Source organism: Aulonocara sp. 'chitande type north' Nkhata Bay, linkage group LG5, assembly GCF_057382095.1.
Source record: "Aulonocara sp. 'chitande type north' Nkhata Bay isolate Kocher_YH1m ecotype deep benthic linkage group LG5, A_spYH_male_GT1.1, whole genome shotgun sequence".
Lineage (NCBI taxonomy): Eukaryota > Metazoa > Chordata > Actinopteri > Cichliformes > Cichlidae > Aulonocara > Aulonocara sp. 'chitande type north' Nkhata Bay.
In genome coordinates, this window is record NC_141348.1 from 48771729 (window position 1) to 48793759 (window position 22031).

The following is a 22031-nucleotide window of genomic DNA, read 5'->3' on the forward strand; positions in this document are numbered from 1 at the left end:
TGCTTTCCTCCAACCATCATACAGATTCAACTTCAACCACAGCACCTGAAGTTGGCTGGTCAGCTGTGGTGGCCGCTCTCGCCTCAGCTTCCAGCAATTGTCCTTCTCTTTGACCCAGAGCCATCGGGAGGCTCTTACCCCAAATCTTCAGGCCTCTGTTTTCCCCTCCCGGCTTCTCACTGCTCCGCTCTTCAGTGAGATCCAAACTTAAAGGACTAGGAATCCTCGACAACCCTCTTTAAACCAGGCTTTTCCTGCTGGTCCAGTACAAGCTGCTGGTCGTTGCTCCTGTCTGTCTCTGCTGCTTCCTCGGTCCTCCAACTCTGCAGTTAGTTTTTACCAGGACAATCAAACTGAACCCTGACACACGAAGTGCCTTTCAGTACTGCTCGAGCACACAGTCCTGTGAGAACAGAAGCCCCGCCCACCTGCTGTTCAACCCATCTGTTTGACAGGAGCAGCCAATAAGAAGAAGGCTGGCCTAAATCCATCCAGTTAAAAACATCCAGTCTTTAAATCTGTAGAAAACAACCTCAACACTGTGTATATAAAATAATTTTTTCTTTCTTTTTCTTTTACGTCAATAACTGCTTTTATATGAATATTAAGCTCAAATAAAATGTAAAGACTGCTCACTGCTTCAGAGTTGAAAGGACTTGAAAAACTACAGCTTGTGTTTCTGTCTCGTTTTGTAGTTCAGACAAAGCTGGTGCTGATCAATAATGAGGAGAAAAAGATGTTTCACAGCAGGTAAAAATACCAAAAAGAATCCAAAATTTCAAACTCAATATTTAACCAAGAGGAAGAAAACCAAGTCTGCATATCTGAGGCCCCACAAACTCTGGGAAATATTTATTCGTCATCTCTCAATGACGTCATCAAATGTAAAAATATATATTAGAGAAACAGAATATTGCAGAAATTTGATTTGCATACGAGCGTGTTCACAGTCAACCTGCCTGCTTAAAAGAGAAACGAGCATTTAAACAGGTACGAATGAGAACGCTGAGGTCAGGAGAACCATCGGTCATGGAGGTCACGGATGGACTGGATCAAGTCGTCATCGGACGCTCCAGAGAGAACTGCAACACACACACGCACACACACACGCACACACACACACACACACGCACACACACGCACACACGGTTCACTTCAAATCAACGGCCTCATTACAAAGAACAAAAATGAAGGAATAAAGCTCGGGTTTTTTCATCCAGTTTCGGTGTGATGCTCTCCAGACATTAACATTCTGTCCGTGTTAAACCCAGAACGTGCAGTGCCGTTCTCTCTCATTTTTAACAATATTATATTCTGAACTGTACTTATGCAGGCAGTTTTTGCAGATTCGGCGTCCTCGGCGCCCGGATGTGAGTTTGTAAAAACCTCGAAGGTAAAACAGACTTAAGCAAACAAACCTGGATTATCACTCACATTCTGATCCGTCAGCGTCGAACGGCTCAGAGCCATCATTGACGCTCTCCCAGTCTTCCGAGTCGTTGTTGTCGTTGCTGTCATTGTCATCATCGCTGTCGCCAGCCAGAAGATCAGCAATCTGAGCGTGAAAGGAAAAAAAGATCAGTCTCCCCAGTGCAGTCTGAACTGTGAGGACCAGAGAAGACGTGAAACCTAAAACTGAAAAACAAAGAACTTTTTTTAAACACTCAAACTGATTTTTCTCCTCTAACGCGAGGGAAGCAGTCACATCACTTCAGTTTGGAAGTAACGTCCAGCACGGACTGTTTTTAGTGGCACCGCCTTCAAGCTGGACTCAAGTTTATAAAGAACACACGTCGCAGTGTTGTGGTTGCGTTAAATCCACTGTGAGAGATGAAGCGCAGCCTCGAAGAACGCTCTCTCCCATCTGACTACAACAGGCGTGAGGTAGGGCTGCTCGATTATGGCAAAAAATGATAATCACGATTATTTTCACTGAAATTGAGATCTCGATTATTTGACGATATTTATTTAACCCTTTAAGACCTACTATAGAACCAAGTCCGCCAGAGCTTATATTATTTTTTTACATGTTGTAGTGCCATTTGTGGGAGCATTTCAATTTGCTAAATAACTGTTATAGCCCATATTTTAATGATATGTATGCATTAAGTCCATAGTAACTACATTAATTGCAAAAAAGTGCAATAAACTACAAAAAAATTGACATTCGTTTTTGTTTAGTTTGTTTACATATATTTCTACTTGGAGAAATTTAAGAGGTTTATCCCTCAAAACTTTAAATACAAAAAAGTTGCAAAAAATAATTTACAACAACAGGAAATTTATTTTGAGTGTTATCATAGTTTTATTTTGGAGATACAGCAATTTTTATATACTGCAGGAAAAACGAAAAAACAATCCTATGATGCAAATTTGAAAAGAAAACAGCAGGTGCATCAAAATAAACTATTTCCAGCAGCGCAATTCGAGTTCTAAGCATCACAGAAACTATTCAGAAAAGTCAAACATGACTTATAAAAACACCAGTATAGGCTTTTAAGGCCTACAAGTAAAAAACTACATTTTCCGCGAAAATGACGTCACTTCCGGTTTCGGCCAGGAAATGGCGGACATGCGACAGTTCGCGCTGACGTCTTTTTCAATGTGGGAAGTGTTACGAACAGCTGATCGGATCGGCAAAGCGTGTTTCTGGAATATTATGTTTCTGTTCCTGCAAGCGCTTTTTATGCAATTTTTGCAAAGCTTTATGTGGAAGGAAACCGTGACCGAGGACAAGCTGATGGCATCAGATGTAAGTACAGCTCCTCTGGTTTCATATGCAAAAAAAATTATTGCGCTAGCTTACACGGTTCAGGTTCTACAAAAATAGTTACACAAAACGGAGCGTGCAGCTCTGACCGGCTTTAAAGGGTTAACAATGACTTTAAAAAATAATATAAAATAGTGTGCAACACCACTGAAGTTTTTTTTTTTTAACTCTCTTTTCAACCAACGGCAGTCACTCTCCTCTCCAAATAACTTCTGCTTAGCTTTCCGAGCTTCCCTCGGGTCCTCTTAATCAGCGGTCTCCAACCTTTTTTGCGCCACGGACGGTTTATGCCCGACAATATTTTCACGGACCGGCCTTTAAGGGGTCGCGGATAAATGAGGGAGGGGCTAATAATCGGCTCAGTCATTTTTAATGATCGTTGAAAGCCCAGATCGTAATCGTGATTAAAATTCGATTAATTGAGCAGCCCTAGCGTGAGGTGCGTTCAATGTCTCTGTTAATTTGAGTTTCCATGAATATGTGAAAGAAGCTAAAGAAGCATTATTGTTTTAATGTAACTGCTATTATTTTAGATATTAGTCGTCATGGTGACAACGCGAGTGAGCTCAGAATAAATCATCCATAAACAAAGAACCTGAGTAACAAGTAAATTTTACTAATATGAACAACAAGTTCTTCTATAAATCATATTTACTATAAGAAAATAAAGTTAAACAAAACAAGACATTTATATATTCAGTAAACTATCATTTCAAAGTGTTGTCTTCATCAATCCTTTCACAGAAAAGTGAAAAATAAAAGAAGCTGATTGGACGATGGATTTAGGGGGTCGGGTACCTCTTCGTCTCTGGGCGAGTCGGCTTGTTCCTCATTCTCTGCCTCGTTGTTATTGGCCAGCTCCTCTATGAGCGGGTCTGTGTCCAAGTCGTCGTTGTCGTCGTCGTCGTCGTCATCATCATCGTCATCGGAGTCAGAGGAATCGTCATCGTCCTGATCGTCATCCTGGAAGAGCACAAAATAAATTTTAAAAAAATGAACTCAATCACGACGACGACAGCAACGAAAGGAAGTTTTCTCAGTAAAACAAGTTTCACAGATAATAATAATTAAATGAAAGAGCAGAAAAAGCAGAAGAAGAAGAAACGGCAGACAAAGAAGCATCAAAAGTAAGAGAAGAAGAAGCTTTTGGATAAAACTGCTCGGCTTAAGCTCATCTCCACTTCAGGTCCGCTCCCTGAGCAGTCGCACAAGACTTCAATTAAAAATAAAAGACTGTGGTCACAGTGACGGGGACACCGTGGACTCTTTCCCTGAAAGCAGCTGCTCTAGAGACCCAGCTGTCATCAGAGATGAGCCTCCACGTGAAGGTCGGGTCATCGCAGACAAAAGAAAACAAAGCTGCTCAGCAAACGCTCACCTGATCGTCGTCGTCTCCCTCCTCGGCGAGTTTCTGTCGTCCCACCTCGTACAGACGACACACCGTGTCCAAGCCCACCGCGTCCTGGTTCTGCAGAGTAAACGCATCACGTTAGCGTGTCTGCGGCCTTACAGGGTCACATGGGCTGTAATGGAAACAACAATAAACCCTCTGATAGCACGGATGCTCAAGTACCTCAATGACAGCCAGGTAGCAGTCCTTGGTGTCTGTACACAGGTCGAAGATGTTCCTCTTCACGTCCACAGTGGCTGAAAAACAAAAACATCATGAAGCTCGAGCTCTTCGAACCTCGGCTCGTAAAAGCAGGAGGAGCAGCTAAGCCTGGCAGATCAGCACAAACCTGACCTTTAAAATAAAATCAAACACATATGTATATATTAGGGGCGGGTTTTGATAATCGATTTATCGATTAAAACCGATTCTGGCTTGGATAGCGTGATATCGAATTATTAAAATCCTGATTCGATTTTTTATTATAAATTTATTTTGCCCGAAACGCCAGAATCTCAGGTTAAACCTCACAAAGTTTCAACAACCACCAAACAGCTAAAACAGTAAATGAGAGCAGGAACACGGATTCTGCACAAAGACGTGAACACAAAGCGCGGACACGCCGACGCATCAGAATCAGTGAGATGTTGCCTTTCTCACGGTCGGGGCTGAAAGCCGACAGCTCGCTGATCCTGATGTTTCGGCGGGTCGAGCTTTGTGTTTACGTCTTTGTGCTGATTCTGAAGCTGCAGGTTTGATCTCACTCCAAACAATATTGACTGAACCAGCAGCAAAAGAAGATCCAAACTACGCTTCACATGAACATCGTCATGAACTCACTCTGACTTTTGCTGATCACACTTCATGCACAGCTCTCTCTCTCTCTGTACTTCAACAACAGTTTCCTGTCTAAAAATCTGTTTTCTGCATTATTTGCTTACTATCACAAGTCTACCATTGTTTACAGCGCAGTCGATCGCTGTTTTATTCCTTTTACTTACTTCCAAAGAGAAAACTTCATTTCTGCTGTTCAACAGGCTTCTGGACAATTTTAAACTTTTTAAATTTATGCAAAACTGCAAAACGCTGCGTCTCTAATCAAACCTCTGTAACTTTGCTCTGCTTCACGTCAGCAGCATCAGGTAATGTTCAGATGCTGATTAATGGTTTTCTTTCGTTTTTGATCGACTGCAGAATATTTTTATAAAATCCAGACCAGGAAAATCACCTTCATGTTTTTCTGTTTCATCCTCAGCTACTTTGACACAAAGGCCTCTGCTGTGATGCTCACACCTTTGATAAAGTCTCACAAGTGTCAGCTTCCTTTTTATAGATATAAAAATATGGAAATGTCCTGATGCATGATCTGAATCATAACAAAATTTCCCCGATTCAAATCAAATCGAATCGATTCGGGACCTTGTGAATCGGAATCAAATCAATTCTAGAAATCAGTGACGATCCCCAGCCCCAGTATATAAACTGTGTTTGACCAACAGTGAGAGGAAGTGAAGCCTTACTGATGGGCTTGTAGTCCGTAGCATCGAAGGTTCTAAAGGACGAGCCGAAGGGACCCTTCATCTGCTGATCCATCGCGTCATCCTCATCGTCGGCCTGGAGCATAGCTGTGTGCGAGAGCAGGAGGAGGGAAAAACATCGTACGTCAGAGCGGTGATTCGGCCCCTCGCTGTGCTCGTAATGACTCGGACACATGAGCTCGTACCTCCGTACATGATGGTGGCGTTGCTGTTGAAGACCACCCTGCACTGGTCCAGGGCTGGGACGGTGTGCAGCAGGTGGAAGGTCCTCAGGTCCCACTGACACCTGCTGTCAAGGCCCACGACTACGACACAACGGGGGGGCGACGCAGAAACACGTGCAGCTCGCTTTGTTGCGTCGTTATTACAGCTGAGATCAATAATCTGATCTTAAACTTTGACTATAGTTTTGGAGACTGTAAGACCCAAACTGACATTATGGTTCATCAGGTAATATGCATTAAAAATATTAAAGGCCATGTCTTTTTTAAGCAGGGTAAATTGGACGAGGCCGAATTTGTAAAAATGCACCTGCTCAGGTGAAACGCAGCAAGTTCACTTCAATAATGAGGGCAGCAGATTCTCCTGCTTCATTAAACCAGCAGCATTAATGAAGACCAGAAACATGCAGGGCTCAGCACTGAACAGCTCCTTTGCATACACATGCCATTAACTGGGCCCAGAACGTTTTTTAATGACCCATTTCATTTTAACTATATTTTTTGCAGTAAAGGAAAGAAAAGGACAGAAAAGACGGCCCCTGGCAGCATCAGAGGATACGATCTCCGTGTTGATGATGACTTCCAGGCCGTTGGGGTGGAAGACCCCGCTGATGTTCATGTTGAACTTGTCGAACTTGTGGATGGCCCGCGACGCCCGCACGTCCCACAGCACGCCGTCGTTTAGCACCAGGTCGTCAGTGGGGCTGAAGGTGGCACAGTTCCTCTTGTAGTTGTTGGCCAGGCCGGGGTCATTCAGGGTCAGCGTCTTCTGACCCGTCTGGATGTCGTAGATCTTCAGGACACGAAGACAAACGATGAGAATCAAATGAACTCCAAATCTACGGTTTCCTGCTGTCAGTAGTTTAAATGCAAATGAAGATTTTTAATTTAAGGGATTCCAGTTTTATCAACATCAACTCTGCTTCCTGCTGTTATGATGAGAGGAGGCAGAGCAGAACATTTTGGGCGACCTACGTTTGCGACTTGGTCTTTGGTGCCGATGACTCGGTCCTGAGAGAGTTTACTGAACTCCACGTAGTGATCGTCTGCAAAGGAGTTTCTGAAGGGGAAAAAGACACATCGACACCACGAAGACCACAGTCCACACCTCAGGGTGTCTATGCAGTGCATACACAGGTGTGTAAAATTAAAAGTGAAGCGTGAGGGTGTGGCGGTTTTACTTTTTGATGAAGACTCCATCCATGCTCCACAGAGCCGACAGAGGGACGCTCCAGGAAGCAGAGGTGAGCAGCAGTTTCCCATCCTAAGAAGCACAAACGGTTACTTTCTAATAACGGCACAAAAAGAGCTGAGGCTGCAGCCGCTATTCATATCAAAGCTGAGCATAACGTCAGCTCAGGCAGTCGCCTCAGTGCCTGCAGATCAGCTGAGCTTATAGAAGAAAACAAATCCACACCACCAGACGTCTTCTTACATCAGAAACTCAAATATACTCAGTGCAGATTTGTCCCTGACCCGGTCGAGGACGTAGCCTCAGATAAAAAAAACGCATGAAATATGCAAATGTTTGGGAAACGTTGTGCAGGATAACAACAGGTGTGTTTAAATGCTTGTGCAGATACCCTGGAGGGCTCGAGGTGTGTGATGGCGGACGTGTGGCAGGTGTAGTTGGCCGCCTCCTCTCCCGAGAGGACGTTGTAGAACTTGAGGTGGCCGGAGCAGGTTCCCAGCATCAGGAAACGCTCGCAGGCTGAGAAGGCACAGCAGGTGAAGCCGCTCTCGTCTCCGTCGCCCTCGTGGAACACCGACATTGGACGAAACCTCGACGAAGGGAAAACAGGCAGAGCGGTGGAGAAGCAGAGGTCCGTTTTAAACAGCCAAAAATAAGCTAAATAACCGTTTTTGCTGCACAGGTGAGTCTGTTCTTTACCTGCTAAAGATCAGGTGTCTATCCAGACACGCTCGGTCCACACCTCCGTATTTGGGGTACAGCACCCTGGCACCCAGGCGGGCGGTGAAGTTGGGAGAGGCTTGTCGTCTCTGCTTGGGCTCCGGGCAGCGGTGGGGCGTGAAAAGAGAGAAAGGGGGGCATGTGGTGACCGGGTTGGGGCAGCGGGCGTGTTGTTCCCTCAGGTACTCGGTGATGATGCTGTCGAGCGTTGGAGGGGAAGGAAGGTGGCGTTCCAACTGCTTCTTCATTGCTGGAGTCTGACAGAGAGGGAAAGAAAGAGTAGCTGAGCTTAGGCCGTGTCTGTGTGCGAGCACGGCGATGATACTGGTGACCGATCGAACCCTGACCTGTATGAAAGCACCGTGATCCGACTTCTGTTTCAGTGCACGGAGCTTTTTCCCTGAGCTGCACGGGGCCACCGGACGCTCCCGTGAAAACAAAATCCGGCCAAGTGGATATGGGCCCTGTCCCTGAGGTGAAGGATGAGGAAGAGGAGGGGGAGGAGGAGTGGGGTGGGCAGAGGTAGATGCAGAGGAGCACGAAGGGTGAGGAGGTGCCAGGGGTCGAGAAGAAGAGGGGCAAGGAGAAACAGAAGCACCCGAGGACACGGGAGAGGCTCCAACATGGCTGGCGATACGCGCTGCGATCCCACCCGCTAACCTGCAAGTCCTGGGTACCACTGAGGCGGAGGGCGGGGGGGTGACGCAGGAAGGGGAGGGGTTTGGACAGAGGGTCGCTGCGGGTAAATTGGCCTCCTTGACCAGCGTGTTTGCCGTGTCCTGAAGTCCTTTGGCCACGAGGTGGTTCCTGATCAGGACGAGGAGCTCCCTCTCGGAAAATGTGATGCGCGATTGGGCGACCACGTTGGCCCTCTGCAGGCGAGCCAACGACACGTCCGTGCCCATGAGAAGAGGTTTGCCAGACACCCGCTCGGTCAGCTCGGCGGCGAAGCGGCAGAAGCGGACGTGCTCGCTTCGTTTGTCCTGCAGCACGGGCTCCTTCATCAGCTGGAGACAGAAAACAGAGCATGAACACGACGAGAGCCGGAGGAAATCCTCCACCCTGCCTCCAACTGCAGCATTACTATAACTGCACCACACTAGTCTGTTAAACCTTCATGTATCGTGTAGTTTTTGAGGCGTCTACGTCATCAGTTTCCTGAAAAACCTGAATAAGCGACATGAAATTGCCGGATGAAGCAGAAATGACTCATACATGCAAATCGATTTTTTTCTCTCTCCAGTTTCAAAAGATTCAAATTTTCTGGCCACAGAGTTTAAAAAACATAAATACACCAATATTTAAATTGTACTTGGGCCTCATTATGCTTTGCATGCCTGTCTGCTTTGTTATAATGCTGCTGCTGACACCAATTACCGCCCACGTTTCTATAAAGAGGGCAGCGTGTTGCAGGCCAGAGAGCAGCTGTGGAAGGACTGAACGCTGCTAACACCCTCACTTCCTGCAGAAAAGCCTTTAGTAATAGTAAAGTAATCGTTTATTAACTTGTGAGCTACAGTTAGTAAAGCTCTGCTGTTGTTGACATCTGTTCAATAAAATAACTTACTGTGAGTCCGAGCCATGAAATGAAGATTTCTAACAATAGCTTTAATATTTTATATTATAAGCTGCAGTTAGCCACAGTGTGCAACTTTAAGTGCGTATGAAAAGGTGGCAGGGAAGCCTTTCAGAAGATGACCGTTTGCAGATGGATGCAAACTGATTTCTGGGCACAGCGAGGCGAGGAAAGATCCAAGTTTATACAGCGGCTTCGTCACCACTGTCCGGACACCCTAAACTTCAGTCTGTTTTTTGCCACAAAAGCATTAAAAGGTCTTTCACTCAGATACACCTGTGCGCACCTGCTGAATGTGGCTCCTGGTGAAGAGCGGCAGCTTGCTGATGATCTGTCTGATGGCGGAGCTGCGAGAGAGTCCGACCAGAGCTTTGCAGGCGAGAGCGCGGATCAGGTCGGCGTCCGTGATGGGCATCTTCACTGACAGCAGGGACAGCAGCACCTGGAGACGACACGAGGAACACGAAAAGCATTTCGCTTTCAGGCGATCTCTTATTTACAACAGGGGTCACCACAGCGGGGCAGATTTTTACCCCAGATACCCCAAAAGGATCAAACCGGGAAAATTCCCACTGCTCGTCTGCTGCTCTTACCTTTATCCCATTGTTGTTCTGCACCACCTGCCACATGTGGGCCAACACCCTGTTGTGAGGGGTGGGGGGCTGCTGGGGATGGAGTAATGGCTTGAGAGGGGTAACCGCAAAAGCCCCCATAGAGTTCAGGCTCTGGTCAGGGGCGCACACGCAGTTTATTATCACCTGCGACGATTTTAGAGAGGAAACGACAGACAAATTTTCATCATTTGCTGCACAAATGCTGCATCTAAAACAGTTTTATCTGATAAAATAGTTTAAACATTCAGATTCGTGAGCCGATCTCTGCAAATGCGCCTTTAAAGTTTGTTTCTAAGGAGGGACGTCTGAGACCTCACAGCCTGCTCTGAATAAGTCATAACGTGCTGATCCTTCATGAATGTGCGCTCATGTGCTGTTAACCTGCAATCTTCTCATTCTGATTGCACAGACTCTGCACATTTCTGGGCAAACCCTTTTTCTGGAGGTCATCAAAGTCGGGAGAATGTCTCATTAAGATATTTAGAGCTTCTCCTTACTTGCAGTGCAGACTTCTGGATCTCAGCATCGTTGACAAACACCTCGCCCTCTGCCACACCCAGAATGATGCTCATACCTGAAGCAGAGGTGAGAGACGGTCACGCGCAGAACACCCAAAGGTTAACAACATCTCTCAGTTACAGTGGACCCTTTGTGCTTTTCCTCATTTACTGTCACATGAATGTTTATGAATGTTAATAATTTTAAGGTTGAGAGATCGAGTAAGCCAGGCTGCTCCGAGCGCCCAGTTTTATCTACTCTTGGATCTGCATGTTGCCCGTGAGCAGGAGGACATCCTTAAAACGATCAGCTGTGAGCACAGAGGCCCCACCCACCCTCTGTCCAAGCTTTCTGTTTGAGAGTGGCAACCAATCAGAAGACAGTTGGATTGTGTGTAAGATTCATAAGGATTATTTCAAATCCTGAATCATTCAATGTTACATGGAGCTGGAAACAATCAGAACAGTTTTAGCAGCACTAGAGGAGAAAACGATCAGATTTACTGACCCACAGTGGAAACGGGGGACCTGGCTTCATCCTGAACTTCTACGGTTTCTGCCAGGACCAGCTGGACTTTAGGAACCACCGTCAGGATGGAGAGGATGTCCAGAGCGTACCGCACAGTGTCGCTCCTGGTGAAAAAAACATGAAAAAGACTCCAGTTACACATCAGTGCTGCGTACAAAGACGAGCAACACAGAAACAGAAAGCAAGCAAAGCTACTTTTACACCGACTCCTTTCTGTGTCATAAAAACTCCCACCGAGTGCTCACAGCGTGCAGGTATGTGTGTGAGCAGGGTTACCTGCCAAAGTAAGTCCTCCAGTCGCAGGCTGTAGATATGAGCTGCAGCATTAAGGGGACACAGGCCAACTTGTAGAAGACCTCGACCGGCTCCCAGTGCAGCTGAGGAGGCCCGCACTCGATGAGAAACTCCATCATCTCAATAATCTGCTCTCTGGTGTACGAATAGGCCTGAAAGCAGGAAGCCGCAGACTTTCATGAGTTGTATATGAAGCCAAGACTCGTATTAAATGTCACGGCTGCTACGTCCATCTTTTATATTCAGTCTGTGCTCAGTGTTTGAACACCTTGCATTTATATCATAAACATTGTACATTTAAATTGTCATTTAGAGCAAACAAACAGCTTCTCTGAGGTTATCATTTTACGTATTTTGAAGCATCACTACTACTTACAGGTGAGCATGAAACAGCTCATCTGCTCACAGCCACATTATAATGTTAAAATCCACATATCTAAATCCAGATCACAAATGTGATTAAGAGTTGCGTTATAAGGCAGTCCTTCTCTTACAAACACACAACCAGGCTAAGAAAGGCAGCGAGTCACATGATGATCACAGAACTATAAAACACAACGTTTCAGATCAAAATGAAATCTGAGCAAACGACACAGAGATTCACCAACAAAAGCAGGAGGCTCGTCAGCATTTCATCTTCACTGACAAGAAGGGAAATCTGTTGTTGTGGTTTAAATAAAAAAGCACAGCAACGACTCACAAACTCCATCGAGTACCTTGTAAAACGGCTGCTGGGGAATGACGATACCGCCGTCCGACGCGTGCAGGGACTGCTTCACCTGCTCGGTCTTCACGGCGAGGTGAGCCTCAAAGTACCTTCACAAAGTAATCGATAATCAATGAGTGTGTTTCCAAACTTTCACACAAGCAGAGAGGAACTGCCTGCATGTTCAGACTGTGAAGAGTATTTCTTTACTTCTACCCGACAACACAATAAAGAAATACATTATATATGTACAAATATCTAAATAAAACATGGCTGCTGTGTCAGATAAGAATTTTTGTGTTTGTGTCTCCACCCATCGCTTCACCTGCGCAGGGCCATGCAGGTGTGTTTGGCTGTCTGCCTGCTGGAGAACACCTGGTCATCACTCAGCCGGGACAGCTCGCTCCCCACGTTCAGGATCTCCAGAGTGCTGATCTACAGGCAGAGGAGACGATGCTAAAAGTGTCCGATCGAAAGAAATAGTTACTTCTGAAATTAGTTTAAATAGTTTAAGAGTAAAGATTCACGGCTGACCAGGTTGACGAGCCTCCGGAGGCCGTCCTGCTGGTCGAACAGCTGCAGCACCGCTCGGAATGAAAAGGAGATGGAGAAAAACATGGTGGCGTGGCAGACGCCCGACGCGTGCGACGACTCCAGCAGCCACAGCGCGTAGGACACCGTGTCGGACAGCACGCCGTCGGGCAGCGTGCACACCTGCAAACGCGGGACAGTGTTCACCATGACTGAGCTACAGTTGCTGTAATAATCCTGCACACAATAAGAAGAGTGTTGTAGCTTTACCCTCTCCATGGCGTCTTGGTTATACGCCAGGTAGTAGAGGCAGAGAGAAACTCCGGTCGCTGCCATTGAAGGCCTCGGGATCTCCAGGAGTTTCTGCACTCCTCCGTGAGCGATAAACTCTGCAGCAAACTTCTTATGGAGGAGCAGCGAGGCGAGATACTGACGAGAGAGCAACGACACAGTGAGGCTGCAAACAGCGAACATCAGTTTATCAGATGACACGGTGCTGCAAATATAACGAGGAGGATTTAAAGGTTTCACGTAGATGTGAAAAGAACCACAGTGAGTGGGTTTACTGATAAACTTTTATTGACAAGGGGAAAATGATTTCATTTCATCTTAAAAATAAGATTTACTCATTCAAAACAAAACGAAATCATATAAAAATGTATCTAAAAATAAAAATAAGTTCTCCTTTTCAGTTTTCTTTGCTTTAATCAACAATCCCTAAACTGGCATAGAAATGGACAAAAATATTAATAATATTAATCATCACCACCACACACGACTACGACTGAAACAAGAGTAAATAAACATGCAGCAGTCTTCCAACATCAGCCCTGCAACGTTCACGGCTCGCAGCTTCACCTACGTGAGATTCTGCATCAGCTAAAATTTAAATATAAGACATTTACTTTTAATGTAATTGTAATTTCCTTTTTCTCTGGTGAAGAATTACTGAACGCCAGAGGCAGCAATTACCTATGATTACTTATCAGCTCACGGACGTATGAATCCCACTTTTACTGCTTCTCTACTCACACGACGGATCGATTGAGCTGAAACAGGAGAATCAATTCATCAACTTTTCAGTTAATCTGACACCCGTCCATTATCAGAAGAGCCTGTTAGTTCCTCCAAAACATCTACACGGGAAGCACTGAACAGTGTCCACGATCTACAAACAACTGAGAGATGGAACACGTCTCCCTACATGTGACCATGTGACCATGCACGACACTGTTAAAAAAAAAAGAAAAAATATCTCTACTCAGTTTCATCACATTAAAAATGAAACAAACTGTGGTGATGGGGCTGAGAGCCACCCACAGAGGTCTGGATTATCTTTCACACACAGACGCTCGGACTCAGCGGGGAGGGGCTGCACTGACAAACAAGGCGAAACGTGATCTGAGCTGCTGAGGCTCATTAAAGCATCTCGATATAAAGATTTACTGCTTTTGTAAGATCACTAAAAACCCCTCAGTAAGTTACATTAGTAAAATAAACATACACCACGTTCTGTCACAATAACTTGTAACACAATCAGAACACACAAACATACATGTTGCTTTAAGGCAGCTGTTCAAACACGTAGTAACAAACGTATCAATGCTGAACGTGGAACAAACTAACTGAATTACAATCATCTGACAGCAAGTGACCAAACAGATGCTGACACACTGGAAGGACTTGCTCTCTCTGAGCATGATATATGAGTAGAATATATAATAGTGGTGCAACGGATCAAAGATCTCACGGTTTTAAGTCACGGATCGGATCAATTTTTGGATCAGAAAAAAAGAAAAAAAGAAAAGATTTTAACATTTACTTATGAACTTTTTAAGTATTTTTTTGCCTATTAAAAACATTCAACTCAAGACTCATTCCACGCAATTATATAAAAACAAATTGAGGTGCAGTACAGGGCTTGTATCTACCACTCCGCTGTGATACAACGAGCTGTCACGGTCACGTAGCTTTCCGTTGACCTGGAGCTCCAACCGTTTGTAGTTGGGCAACAGAAGATGCCTGGGACAGTTCAGCCATAACTCATACATGCCTGGAACGATCTTGTCACTGAAGTGGACGTGCAACGAGATATCATAGTGTGGCTCAAGCACGTTCATCACAGTTTAAACCCTTGTTTTGCACAACAGAATACGGCCTCCCGTCTGCAGCTAAACACCGCAGTAGCTTCTGTAACAGCTTTAGCCCGGTCGGACTGGGAGGCAAAGGGCTGCTTAAATACCGCAAACTCCTCTGCTCCTGCACTTGGACCGCTAGCACCGACCATAGCTATCTCTTGACAGACTGACCACGCGCACCATACGCATACTTTTTTTCCTTCTTTTTCAAATCTTCGGATCACGTGTGTACCGAACCGTGGAGTGTGATCGGTTCGGATTACGGATCAACCGTGATCCGTTGCACCACTGATATACACGCATGTACGAACGCTTCACTCAGAGTGCATCAAAGCACTAAATCATCCACAGCATTTCATAAAATTCCCTCCACATCAATTTTTTCAAAGGGACGCCGTCATCCTTACCAGCAGGGCGTCAAAGGTGAGCTGGACGTTGTTGGTCTGTCTGAGGTCGATGTAGTTCATCAGCAGCGACCGCGTGTCCAGCTGCATGAAGACAGCCAGCAGCTGCACACAAGGAGGGTCATCAGTTGTGAATTTATTAAAATTATTTGCATTCACCAAACAGTTTCAGATTTGCACGCCTACCTCCTGGTAATCTCCGAGCGGGGTCAGATACTGCAGGATGAGCCGCTGCTCCATGGCCGGGCTCAGCGGTGAAAGGCGGAAGTCGGTGCCGATCATCACGGAGCTCATCTCAGACCATGAGGAGGTGCTGGCCGGCTGTTCGCTGGCCTCGGTCCTCTCTGCGTCCTCTCCACTCCTGTCCGAAGAGTTGGTAATGTTCAGTTTCTGCTTTGCCTTCCTCTCGTTCTCCTTTATAGCCCATTTCTTCCCTCCTCCTCCACCTCTTCCTCCCTGCATGTCTTCCGTCTCCCTGGACGCAGAGTCCGGAGCGACTTGGTAAACGAAGCCTGGCAGCAGTCGGGCAGAGCTGCTGCTGCGGCCGCCGTTCTTCTGAGCTGAGCCGAGAAGAGACGTGGGTTTGGTGTTGGACGTGGTCCTGCTGCTCTCCCCGGCTCTTTCATTTCTCGCCTCCATCTCCATCGGGTCTTGCTGGGCCGTTGTGACGCCTGAGGTTTGTGCAGTTTCAGCCTGAGAGTCCTGAGGTAGATTCTCTGAGGTGTGGGTGGCACTAAAGTGACTCGTGGCCTCTTGAGACTGCAGCTCGTGCAACCGCTTGATCATAACGGCCACCTGGAGGATGAGGAAACTCAGATTTTATGACGCTGACGCAAAAACTCTAAAAATCAAGCGCAAAGACTGTATATAAAAGATTACAGCCATAAAGCATGAAGTCTGTGGTGAAACAGACTTTTAACCGTAGGACGCTGCACACTCGATGCACTAATAACATGTTTGCTGCTGGTCTATGCACACAACACATTAACAAAACTAACCAACATTAGCTGATAACGTAGCACGCCATCCTCTCATCCAAACATGGTCACTTCCAAACTACAAAATGCTAAAAGGGATCCAAATGTGGAATCTAGAACCCTGTGGATCATGTCACGACAGCCACGTCCATCTTTTACATACAGTCTTTAATTACTGCCACCCACCAGCTGAGCGTTCTCTTCTCTGTAGTTGGCCGCCACTTCCTGGTTGCTCATGGCTCGGGCCAGCAGACCCGTGGCGTAGACACACAGCGGGCGCTCTGCTTCACGAGCCCAGCCAAACAACCTTTCAGCCAGACCCTCCTGCACAGAGAGCACAGGTGAGCGAAGCACAAGAACAGCCTATCAGAAACCAGTGCTTATTCTGCTCACAGGAGTCGGAAACCTTTTAATAAAAGTCTCTGTGATAATTACTCAAATTAGTTATTCCCATATTTCCTACAGAACAACCATCACTTCCTCTTTAATCTACACAGCAAAAACTTTTTTAAATGTACCATCATGAAAAGAAATGCACATTATTAAGGTGGATTTCAGTTTTGATATGCACATCCATATACTGTCATTTATTAGAACTGTATAAACTAACAAAACCCAAATCCTCTAACTCCACATGGACCACCCCCAAACATGTGATCCCTCATAGTAAAATATTTTTTGGACACTTTATAGACGTGTCCATAATTTGTTTTTTGAACGCACACACCAGCTCGATAATCTAACAGTGATTTATGTCTAAATAGTGTTTACCTTCTCTTGGAAGACGACGGCCGTCTCCAGGCCCGGGCAAATGTTCTGAAGCAGGCGGCAGGCTGCTGTGTTGAGGCTGTGTTCCCTGCTGGTCATTATGTACGTGTCCAGCAGCTGCGAAACACACAAAAACAAACTTACAGTGTAGCACAAACTGTGCAGCTACCTGCTCGAGACAACGTTCACTGGCCTCATTTCTAAACTGTGGACACGTGATGGGGCTGTATAAACAAAGACTTTGTCTATTAAAGCAGATTTGCTTGATGCCCAGTTTAAAATGACAGATCTGGTTCATTTTCTCACAGCGCAAATTATGTATAAAGCAACACACAAAACGGAGATGCAGTTTGAAGAGGGAACTAAATTTAAAAATCCCCCCCGTATCAAACAACACTGAAAACTTTCTGCACGTGTGTGTGTGGCGTGAAGCTGTGGAACAAAGTGAAGAACTGAAGCAATGTCCCAGCATGCCTCAGTTTAAACAGCGGTTCAAAAATACAGTTTTTGCAAAGTACAGGGAGGAGGCGGGGCTCTGATCAGGCGTTCTCACCACTACTTTCACAATAATGATGTGTATATGTGTGTGTGTGTCATGATCCTGGGCCATGTTGGCCCAGTATTCTTAGTTTTCGTGTGTTTTGTTCTTTATTTATGCCCTGGTTTCCAGGTTGTTCTGTTAAGTTGTTCCTTGATTTCCCCCCTGTGTGCCCCTCTGTGTATCTGTGAGCCCTCGTCTCCCCTCCTTCTGTTTCATTCCATGTTTTCCCCAGCCCGTCATGTCCCTGCTCTACCCGTGCTCTCTCTCCTCCTGTCTGAACCTCTGTGTACTTCCTGTTTTACTTTGACAGTCTCCCGTCAGTGTTGCGTTCACTCCTGCCCTGTCTCGTTACGATTATCTGTGTCACCTGTGTTCCCCCGTGTGCTCCCACTTCCCTCGTTAACCCTCTGTGTATTTATGTCCGCGTCTCCCTCAGTTCTGTGTCGCGTTCTCCCTCATCCATGGCCGTGTGGTTCTCCGTATAATATGTTATAGTTTCCAGTTTAGTTTGTATGGTTTTTCTCTCCAGCAATAAAGCTGTTTTGAGTTCATTCCTGCCTCCGTGAGCTTGCGTTTGGGTCCTCATCTACCTCCACACAGCCAGCGCATGACAATATATATGTAAATGTGTATATGTTTTGATGTGTTACTAGAGTTATAAAAAATAATAATAAATAAATAATACATGTAACAAACTGTAATGAAGAATTTCTGATGAGCAGGGCATAAACAGGAAGACAAAGTGCTTTTGCTTTGTTTGTTTGTCTCATTTTCCCTCTGTTGTTGTTGTTGTTATACTATTTCAACATGTTCAAAATAAAGATTCAATACCATACGGTCCTGGCACCAGCTAAAGGCTTTAATGGCTGCTGGGTGGAGCTTCTGTACTCAAAGCATGAAGCCTGATAAGGCTGCCATAGCTGACGGCCCACCCTTGGAACCACACTCCATCATTTGGTTTACAAGAGGACAAAAACAAGCAGCAGCCCTTACTGCATTAGTGAAGTCATCATTCATAAAGAGCATCTTCAGGAGTTGTCCCAGCATGCAGTCAGGGTCCGCCCGTCCTGCAACGTTACACACGAGTCACAAAAGTCTGAACAATTTGAATGATTGGTTGTTGAAATCATTTTACGGAACCGAGTGTGGAAAACATGCAACATAGAGGCCAGAGGGTCCAGGACTCACCTGGATGACGGTCATCAAACGGATCCGGGTCTGCTTTGTGATACTCTCCCATCTCTTTCTCAATCAGCTCCGATATTCTGCAGAAAACACACTGATGAGACAGGGTTTCTACTCAAGATGGACCCACAGACTCAGGCAGACTGAGAGGCTCTGACGTCACACGTCATCTGCGTCGCTAAAAGCTTAAAAAAAAAAAACCTGTTTAAGACGGACACCAGCTGCTCTGTGGGGCCTCTCTGTGCTTCTTCCCATTCGTCGAGCAACGCGGAGAGATCCGCCTTTGAATCAACAGCCATGGCAACCGCCATGGCAGCTGACACGGCACTCGATAACGCAGACGTCAAGGCGGCCACGATGGCGGCCGATGGCTCTTCGTCTGCAGAAGACATTGCTGCCTGGAAGAGAGGAAGAGGAGGAGGCGAGGAAGAGGCAGATCATTCAGTGCTGTATTAGATGTGGAGCTAAAGTTAAAGAGAAAAATACTTTTGTGCAGTTTTATTCATCATGGACACTTCAGGCTGGTGCTGTAATGGTATGGAGGTCATTTCTTCTCTTAACACCATCTGAGTAATGTTGCTGATCATGTGCATCCCCTTATGACCACAGTGTGCCATCTCCTGATGGCTGATTCCAGCAGGATAATGCACCATGTCACAAAACTCTGCAGCAGCCGTGTGACGCCGTCGTGTCAACATGGACCAACATCTCTGAGGAGTGTCTCCAGCAGTTTGTCGATGCTATGAGACGCCTTAATAGCATTGATTCAAAGTGGAACTGTGGAGCGTGACTTCAACAAGTGAGCAAAACTGGATCACATTTAATTAAAACCACAAGCATGTGACTTTAAACTAAATTAAACCCAAACAACAGAAACTGATTAAAATCCTGCTGATTTTACTGGATGGATGAAAGTGTGAGTGGATAAAAATACAAAATTCTATTTAATTTAATTGAAAAGACTAGAATAATATCTGTTTATGGCCTGGTTTGGTTCACATGAAATAAAAGTCACTAATTCTGTCTTCCTTACACCAGCTCCCCATAAAGTTTAATGTTCGGTTTAAAATCCTGGTGATGTGTCCTCCGTGGTCAGAAGCCTCCATATATCAGTGAGTTACTAAAACCATCCATGTGGTTTAAATGTCTGAAGTCAGACGATTAACGCTCGGAGGCTGCACCAAGGTCCAGCTAAAGACAAAAGGAGAGCGCAGTTTTGTGGTTGTGGAACTTGCTTCCATTGGACATAAGCTCTGTGGACACTGCTGATACCCACCTGTGCAGGCTTGCCTTTATTTAGTTTTTGTACCATATTAACTGCTGTATGTGTTCTGCATTGTGAAGCACTTGTGAGTTTTGTACTTGAGAAGCAGCATATAAATAAGCCTTACTTACTTAAAAACCTGCTAATGCCTTTTCTGATTAACGAGTATGCAAAATCCTGAGTTGTTTTTTAAGTCCTAATTGTGCTGACCATGAGCCAGCATGCATCTTTATGACATTTCTTTTTAATTATGAAGAGGTCTGATATAAATTATAACAAAGACAAGTAAAAATTAACTTTTTTAGGACTTTTTCAAACTTCCTAACTTCTTCTGTCATCACATCCACTCGGCGCTTGTTCAAATACTGAGGTACAACACCTTCAAAGACAGGTGTTGAAAGAGCCGTTAGGAAGTTGCTGCTTTTAATTTCATTTCAAATGTTTTTTAAATGTTATTTTTCAAGCAAAACGTGTATGTAAACTGATATCGTAGGAGGCACTCGGGTCATTTAAAAAGCCTCTTTCTGCGGAAAAATCCAGAGGTGAGCGGAGATGTTATATTTGCTACGATGCGTGTTGTTGGTCAAACCGCACTTTGAGCGCTGTAAGCACAGTCCAACCTGCTGCTGTCCGACCAACAACGGCAGGCTTTGTAACTCACCGGCCGCCGTCTCAGAGACGCTCTGCGCTGAGGCATGACGGGAGGCTTCTTCACACACAAACACAGCTGTGACAGCTGGAAACACCTGTGCACCAACAGGTGGCCTCTGCACGGATACCGGGCTCAGGGGTTAGAGGGTAAGCTCAGCCCGGCTAGCAGTTAGCAAACTCGGCTAACTCGCTCTAACTCGACTCGCATCTTTTTGTTTATTTTATTTTTGTCCGACTGCCCTCCCCCCGTCACCCTGTCCCTCCCTCCGGGTCCCACCGCGGTGAGATAAGGCGCCAAGCCCCTCTGAGCGCACTGGAAGCGGCGCTGTGCGGCAGCCGCATGTCGGACACAGCTAGCTTCTCTGAGTTTCGCACGTCACTCACCTGAGGAGCAGCTTCCTCTGCGCTCCGCTCCCTCCTCGGTACAAACTCTCACAGCTCAGCCTCACAGCAGCAGCTCGAACCGCGCCGACACTCAACGTTTCACGAGAAAAAAACTTTCACGTTTATTTTCAAACTTCTCCCGGCGGCCGCACGCGACGTCAACAGAACGAGTCGACGTTAGATGACGAAACACAGGCGACGCTCTCCCTGGGACTTGTAGTTCAAAATTCCTGTTCCACCAAAAGGACTATGCCACAATGTTTCACGCCATCCCTGCGGGTGTTCTGACCCCTCTGCCGCTGGATCCTGCGGTTTCCTCTGTTGAACAGATCGGTGTCCCCGCCAAAAACACGAAAGACAACCGTGACGTTGCTTACTGGAATAATTTATACCGAGACCTGGAGTGGAAGAAAAGTTGGACATTACCAACAAAGTAAAGGAAATATATTTGAAAGTCATTCGTCGTTTTTACCCCACCATAACTTTTCTTGTACGATGTTTAAAAAACACATTGATGTTAACTGTTCATGTCAGAAAGAGAGGATGTTTCTGGTCCTGCTTATGTACTAATCATTTCTGGCAAGAGTTTAGTTGTTTCTTTTATCTATTTGACTGTTATGGAAATTATTGTTTGGCTTTTTTTGATTACTCTGCAAATGGGGCTAACAAATTTTATTTGAAAATTTCATATACATCTTCAAAGGCCCAAGCTGGTTGGAGGTTTAGGCCTCCCTAATTTCCAGTACTATTATTGGGCCGCCAATATCAGGTGTTTGTTGTATTGGAGACACTACAATCTCAAACCGTCACCACCAGGTTGGGTTGCCATGGAGTCATATTCAAGTGGGAAAGTTCCCTACCTGTGACTAGGTTCATCACTCCCTTTGGCATTGCCTCTACCCAGTAACAATGGAGTTGTCCAGCAGTCTCTTGGAATCTGGTCTCAGTTTAGGAAGAGTCTGTGTCTCCAGGCTTTCTCACTTCAAAGCCCAGTTGCAGCAAACCACCCATTTGTTCCCTCGATGGCAGATAATGCTTTTCATATCTGGCTTAGAAAGGGCCTAAAATCCTTTGCACTTATATGAAGATGGACAATTTGCAAGTTTCTCTCAAATATCCACCAAATTTGGCGTAGCTGCAG

At 45.6% G+C, this 22031-nt stretch overlaps 1 protein-coding gene across 2 annotated transcripts; it reads right to left on the minus strand.

The window, feature by feature from the left end:
* Positions 1–823: 823 nt before the first annotated feature.
* LOC147331617 (DDB1- and CUL4-associated factor 1-like) lies at positions 824–21073 on the minus strand. 2 transcript variants are annotated; one of them, XM_086294001.1, is made up of 30 exons: positions 20891–21073; positions 18793–18989; positions 18595–18671; positions 18400–18473; positions 16869–16982; positions 16284–16421; positions 15307–15915; positions 15124–15225; positions 12849–13007; positions 12582–12761; positions 12373–12482; positions 12058–12157; positions 11324–11493; positions 11027–11151; positions 10519–10595; positions 10001–10165; positions 9694–9849; positions 8179–8838; positions 7811–8088; positions 7503–7701; positions 7101–7183; positions 6895–6979; positions 6479–6712; positions 5884–5977; positions 5681–5785; positions 4344–4417; positions 4149–4238; positions 3569–3733; positions 1435–1555; positions 824–1082 (listed from the first exon to the last, which is right to left on the minus strand). In XM_086294001.1, the coding sequence occupies exons 2-30, from the start codon at positions 18981–18983 to the stop codon at positions 1012–1014; spliced, it is 4806 nt and encodes a 1601-aa protein (XP_086150127.1). In that variant the 5' UTR covers positions 18984–18989; positions 20891–21073; the 3' UTR covers positions 824–1011. The 2 variants fall into 2 exon arrangements, with proteins under 2 accessions (XP_086150127.1, XP_086150128.1); XM_086294002.1 differs by having other exon boundaries at positions 1419–1555.
* Between the last annotated feature and the right edge of the window lie 958 nt (positions 21074–22031).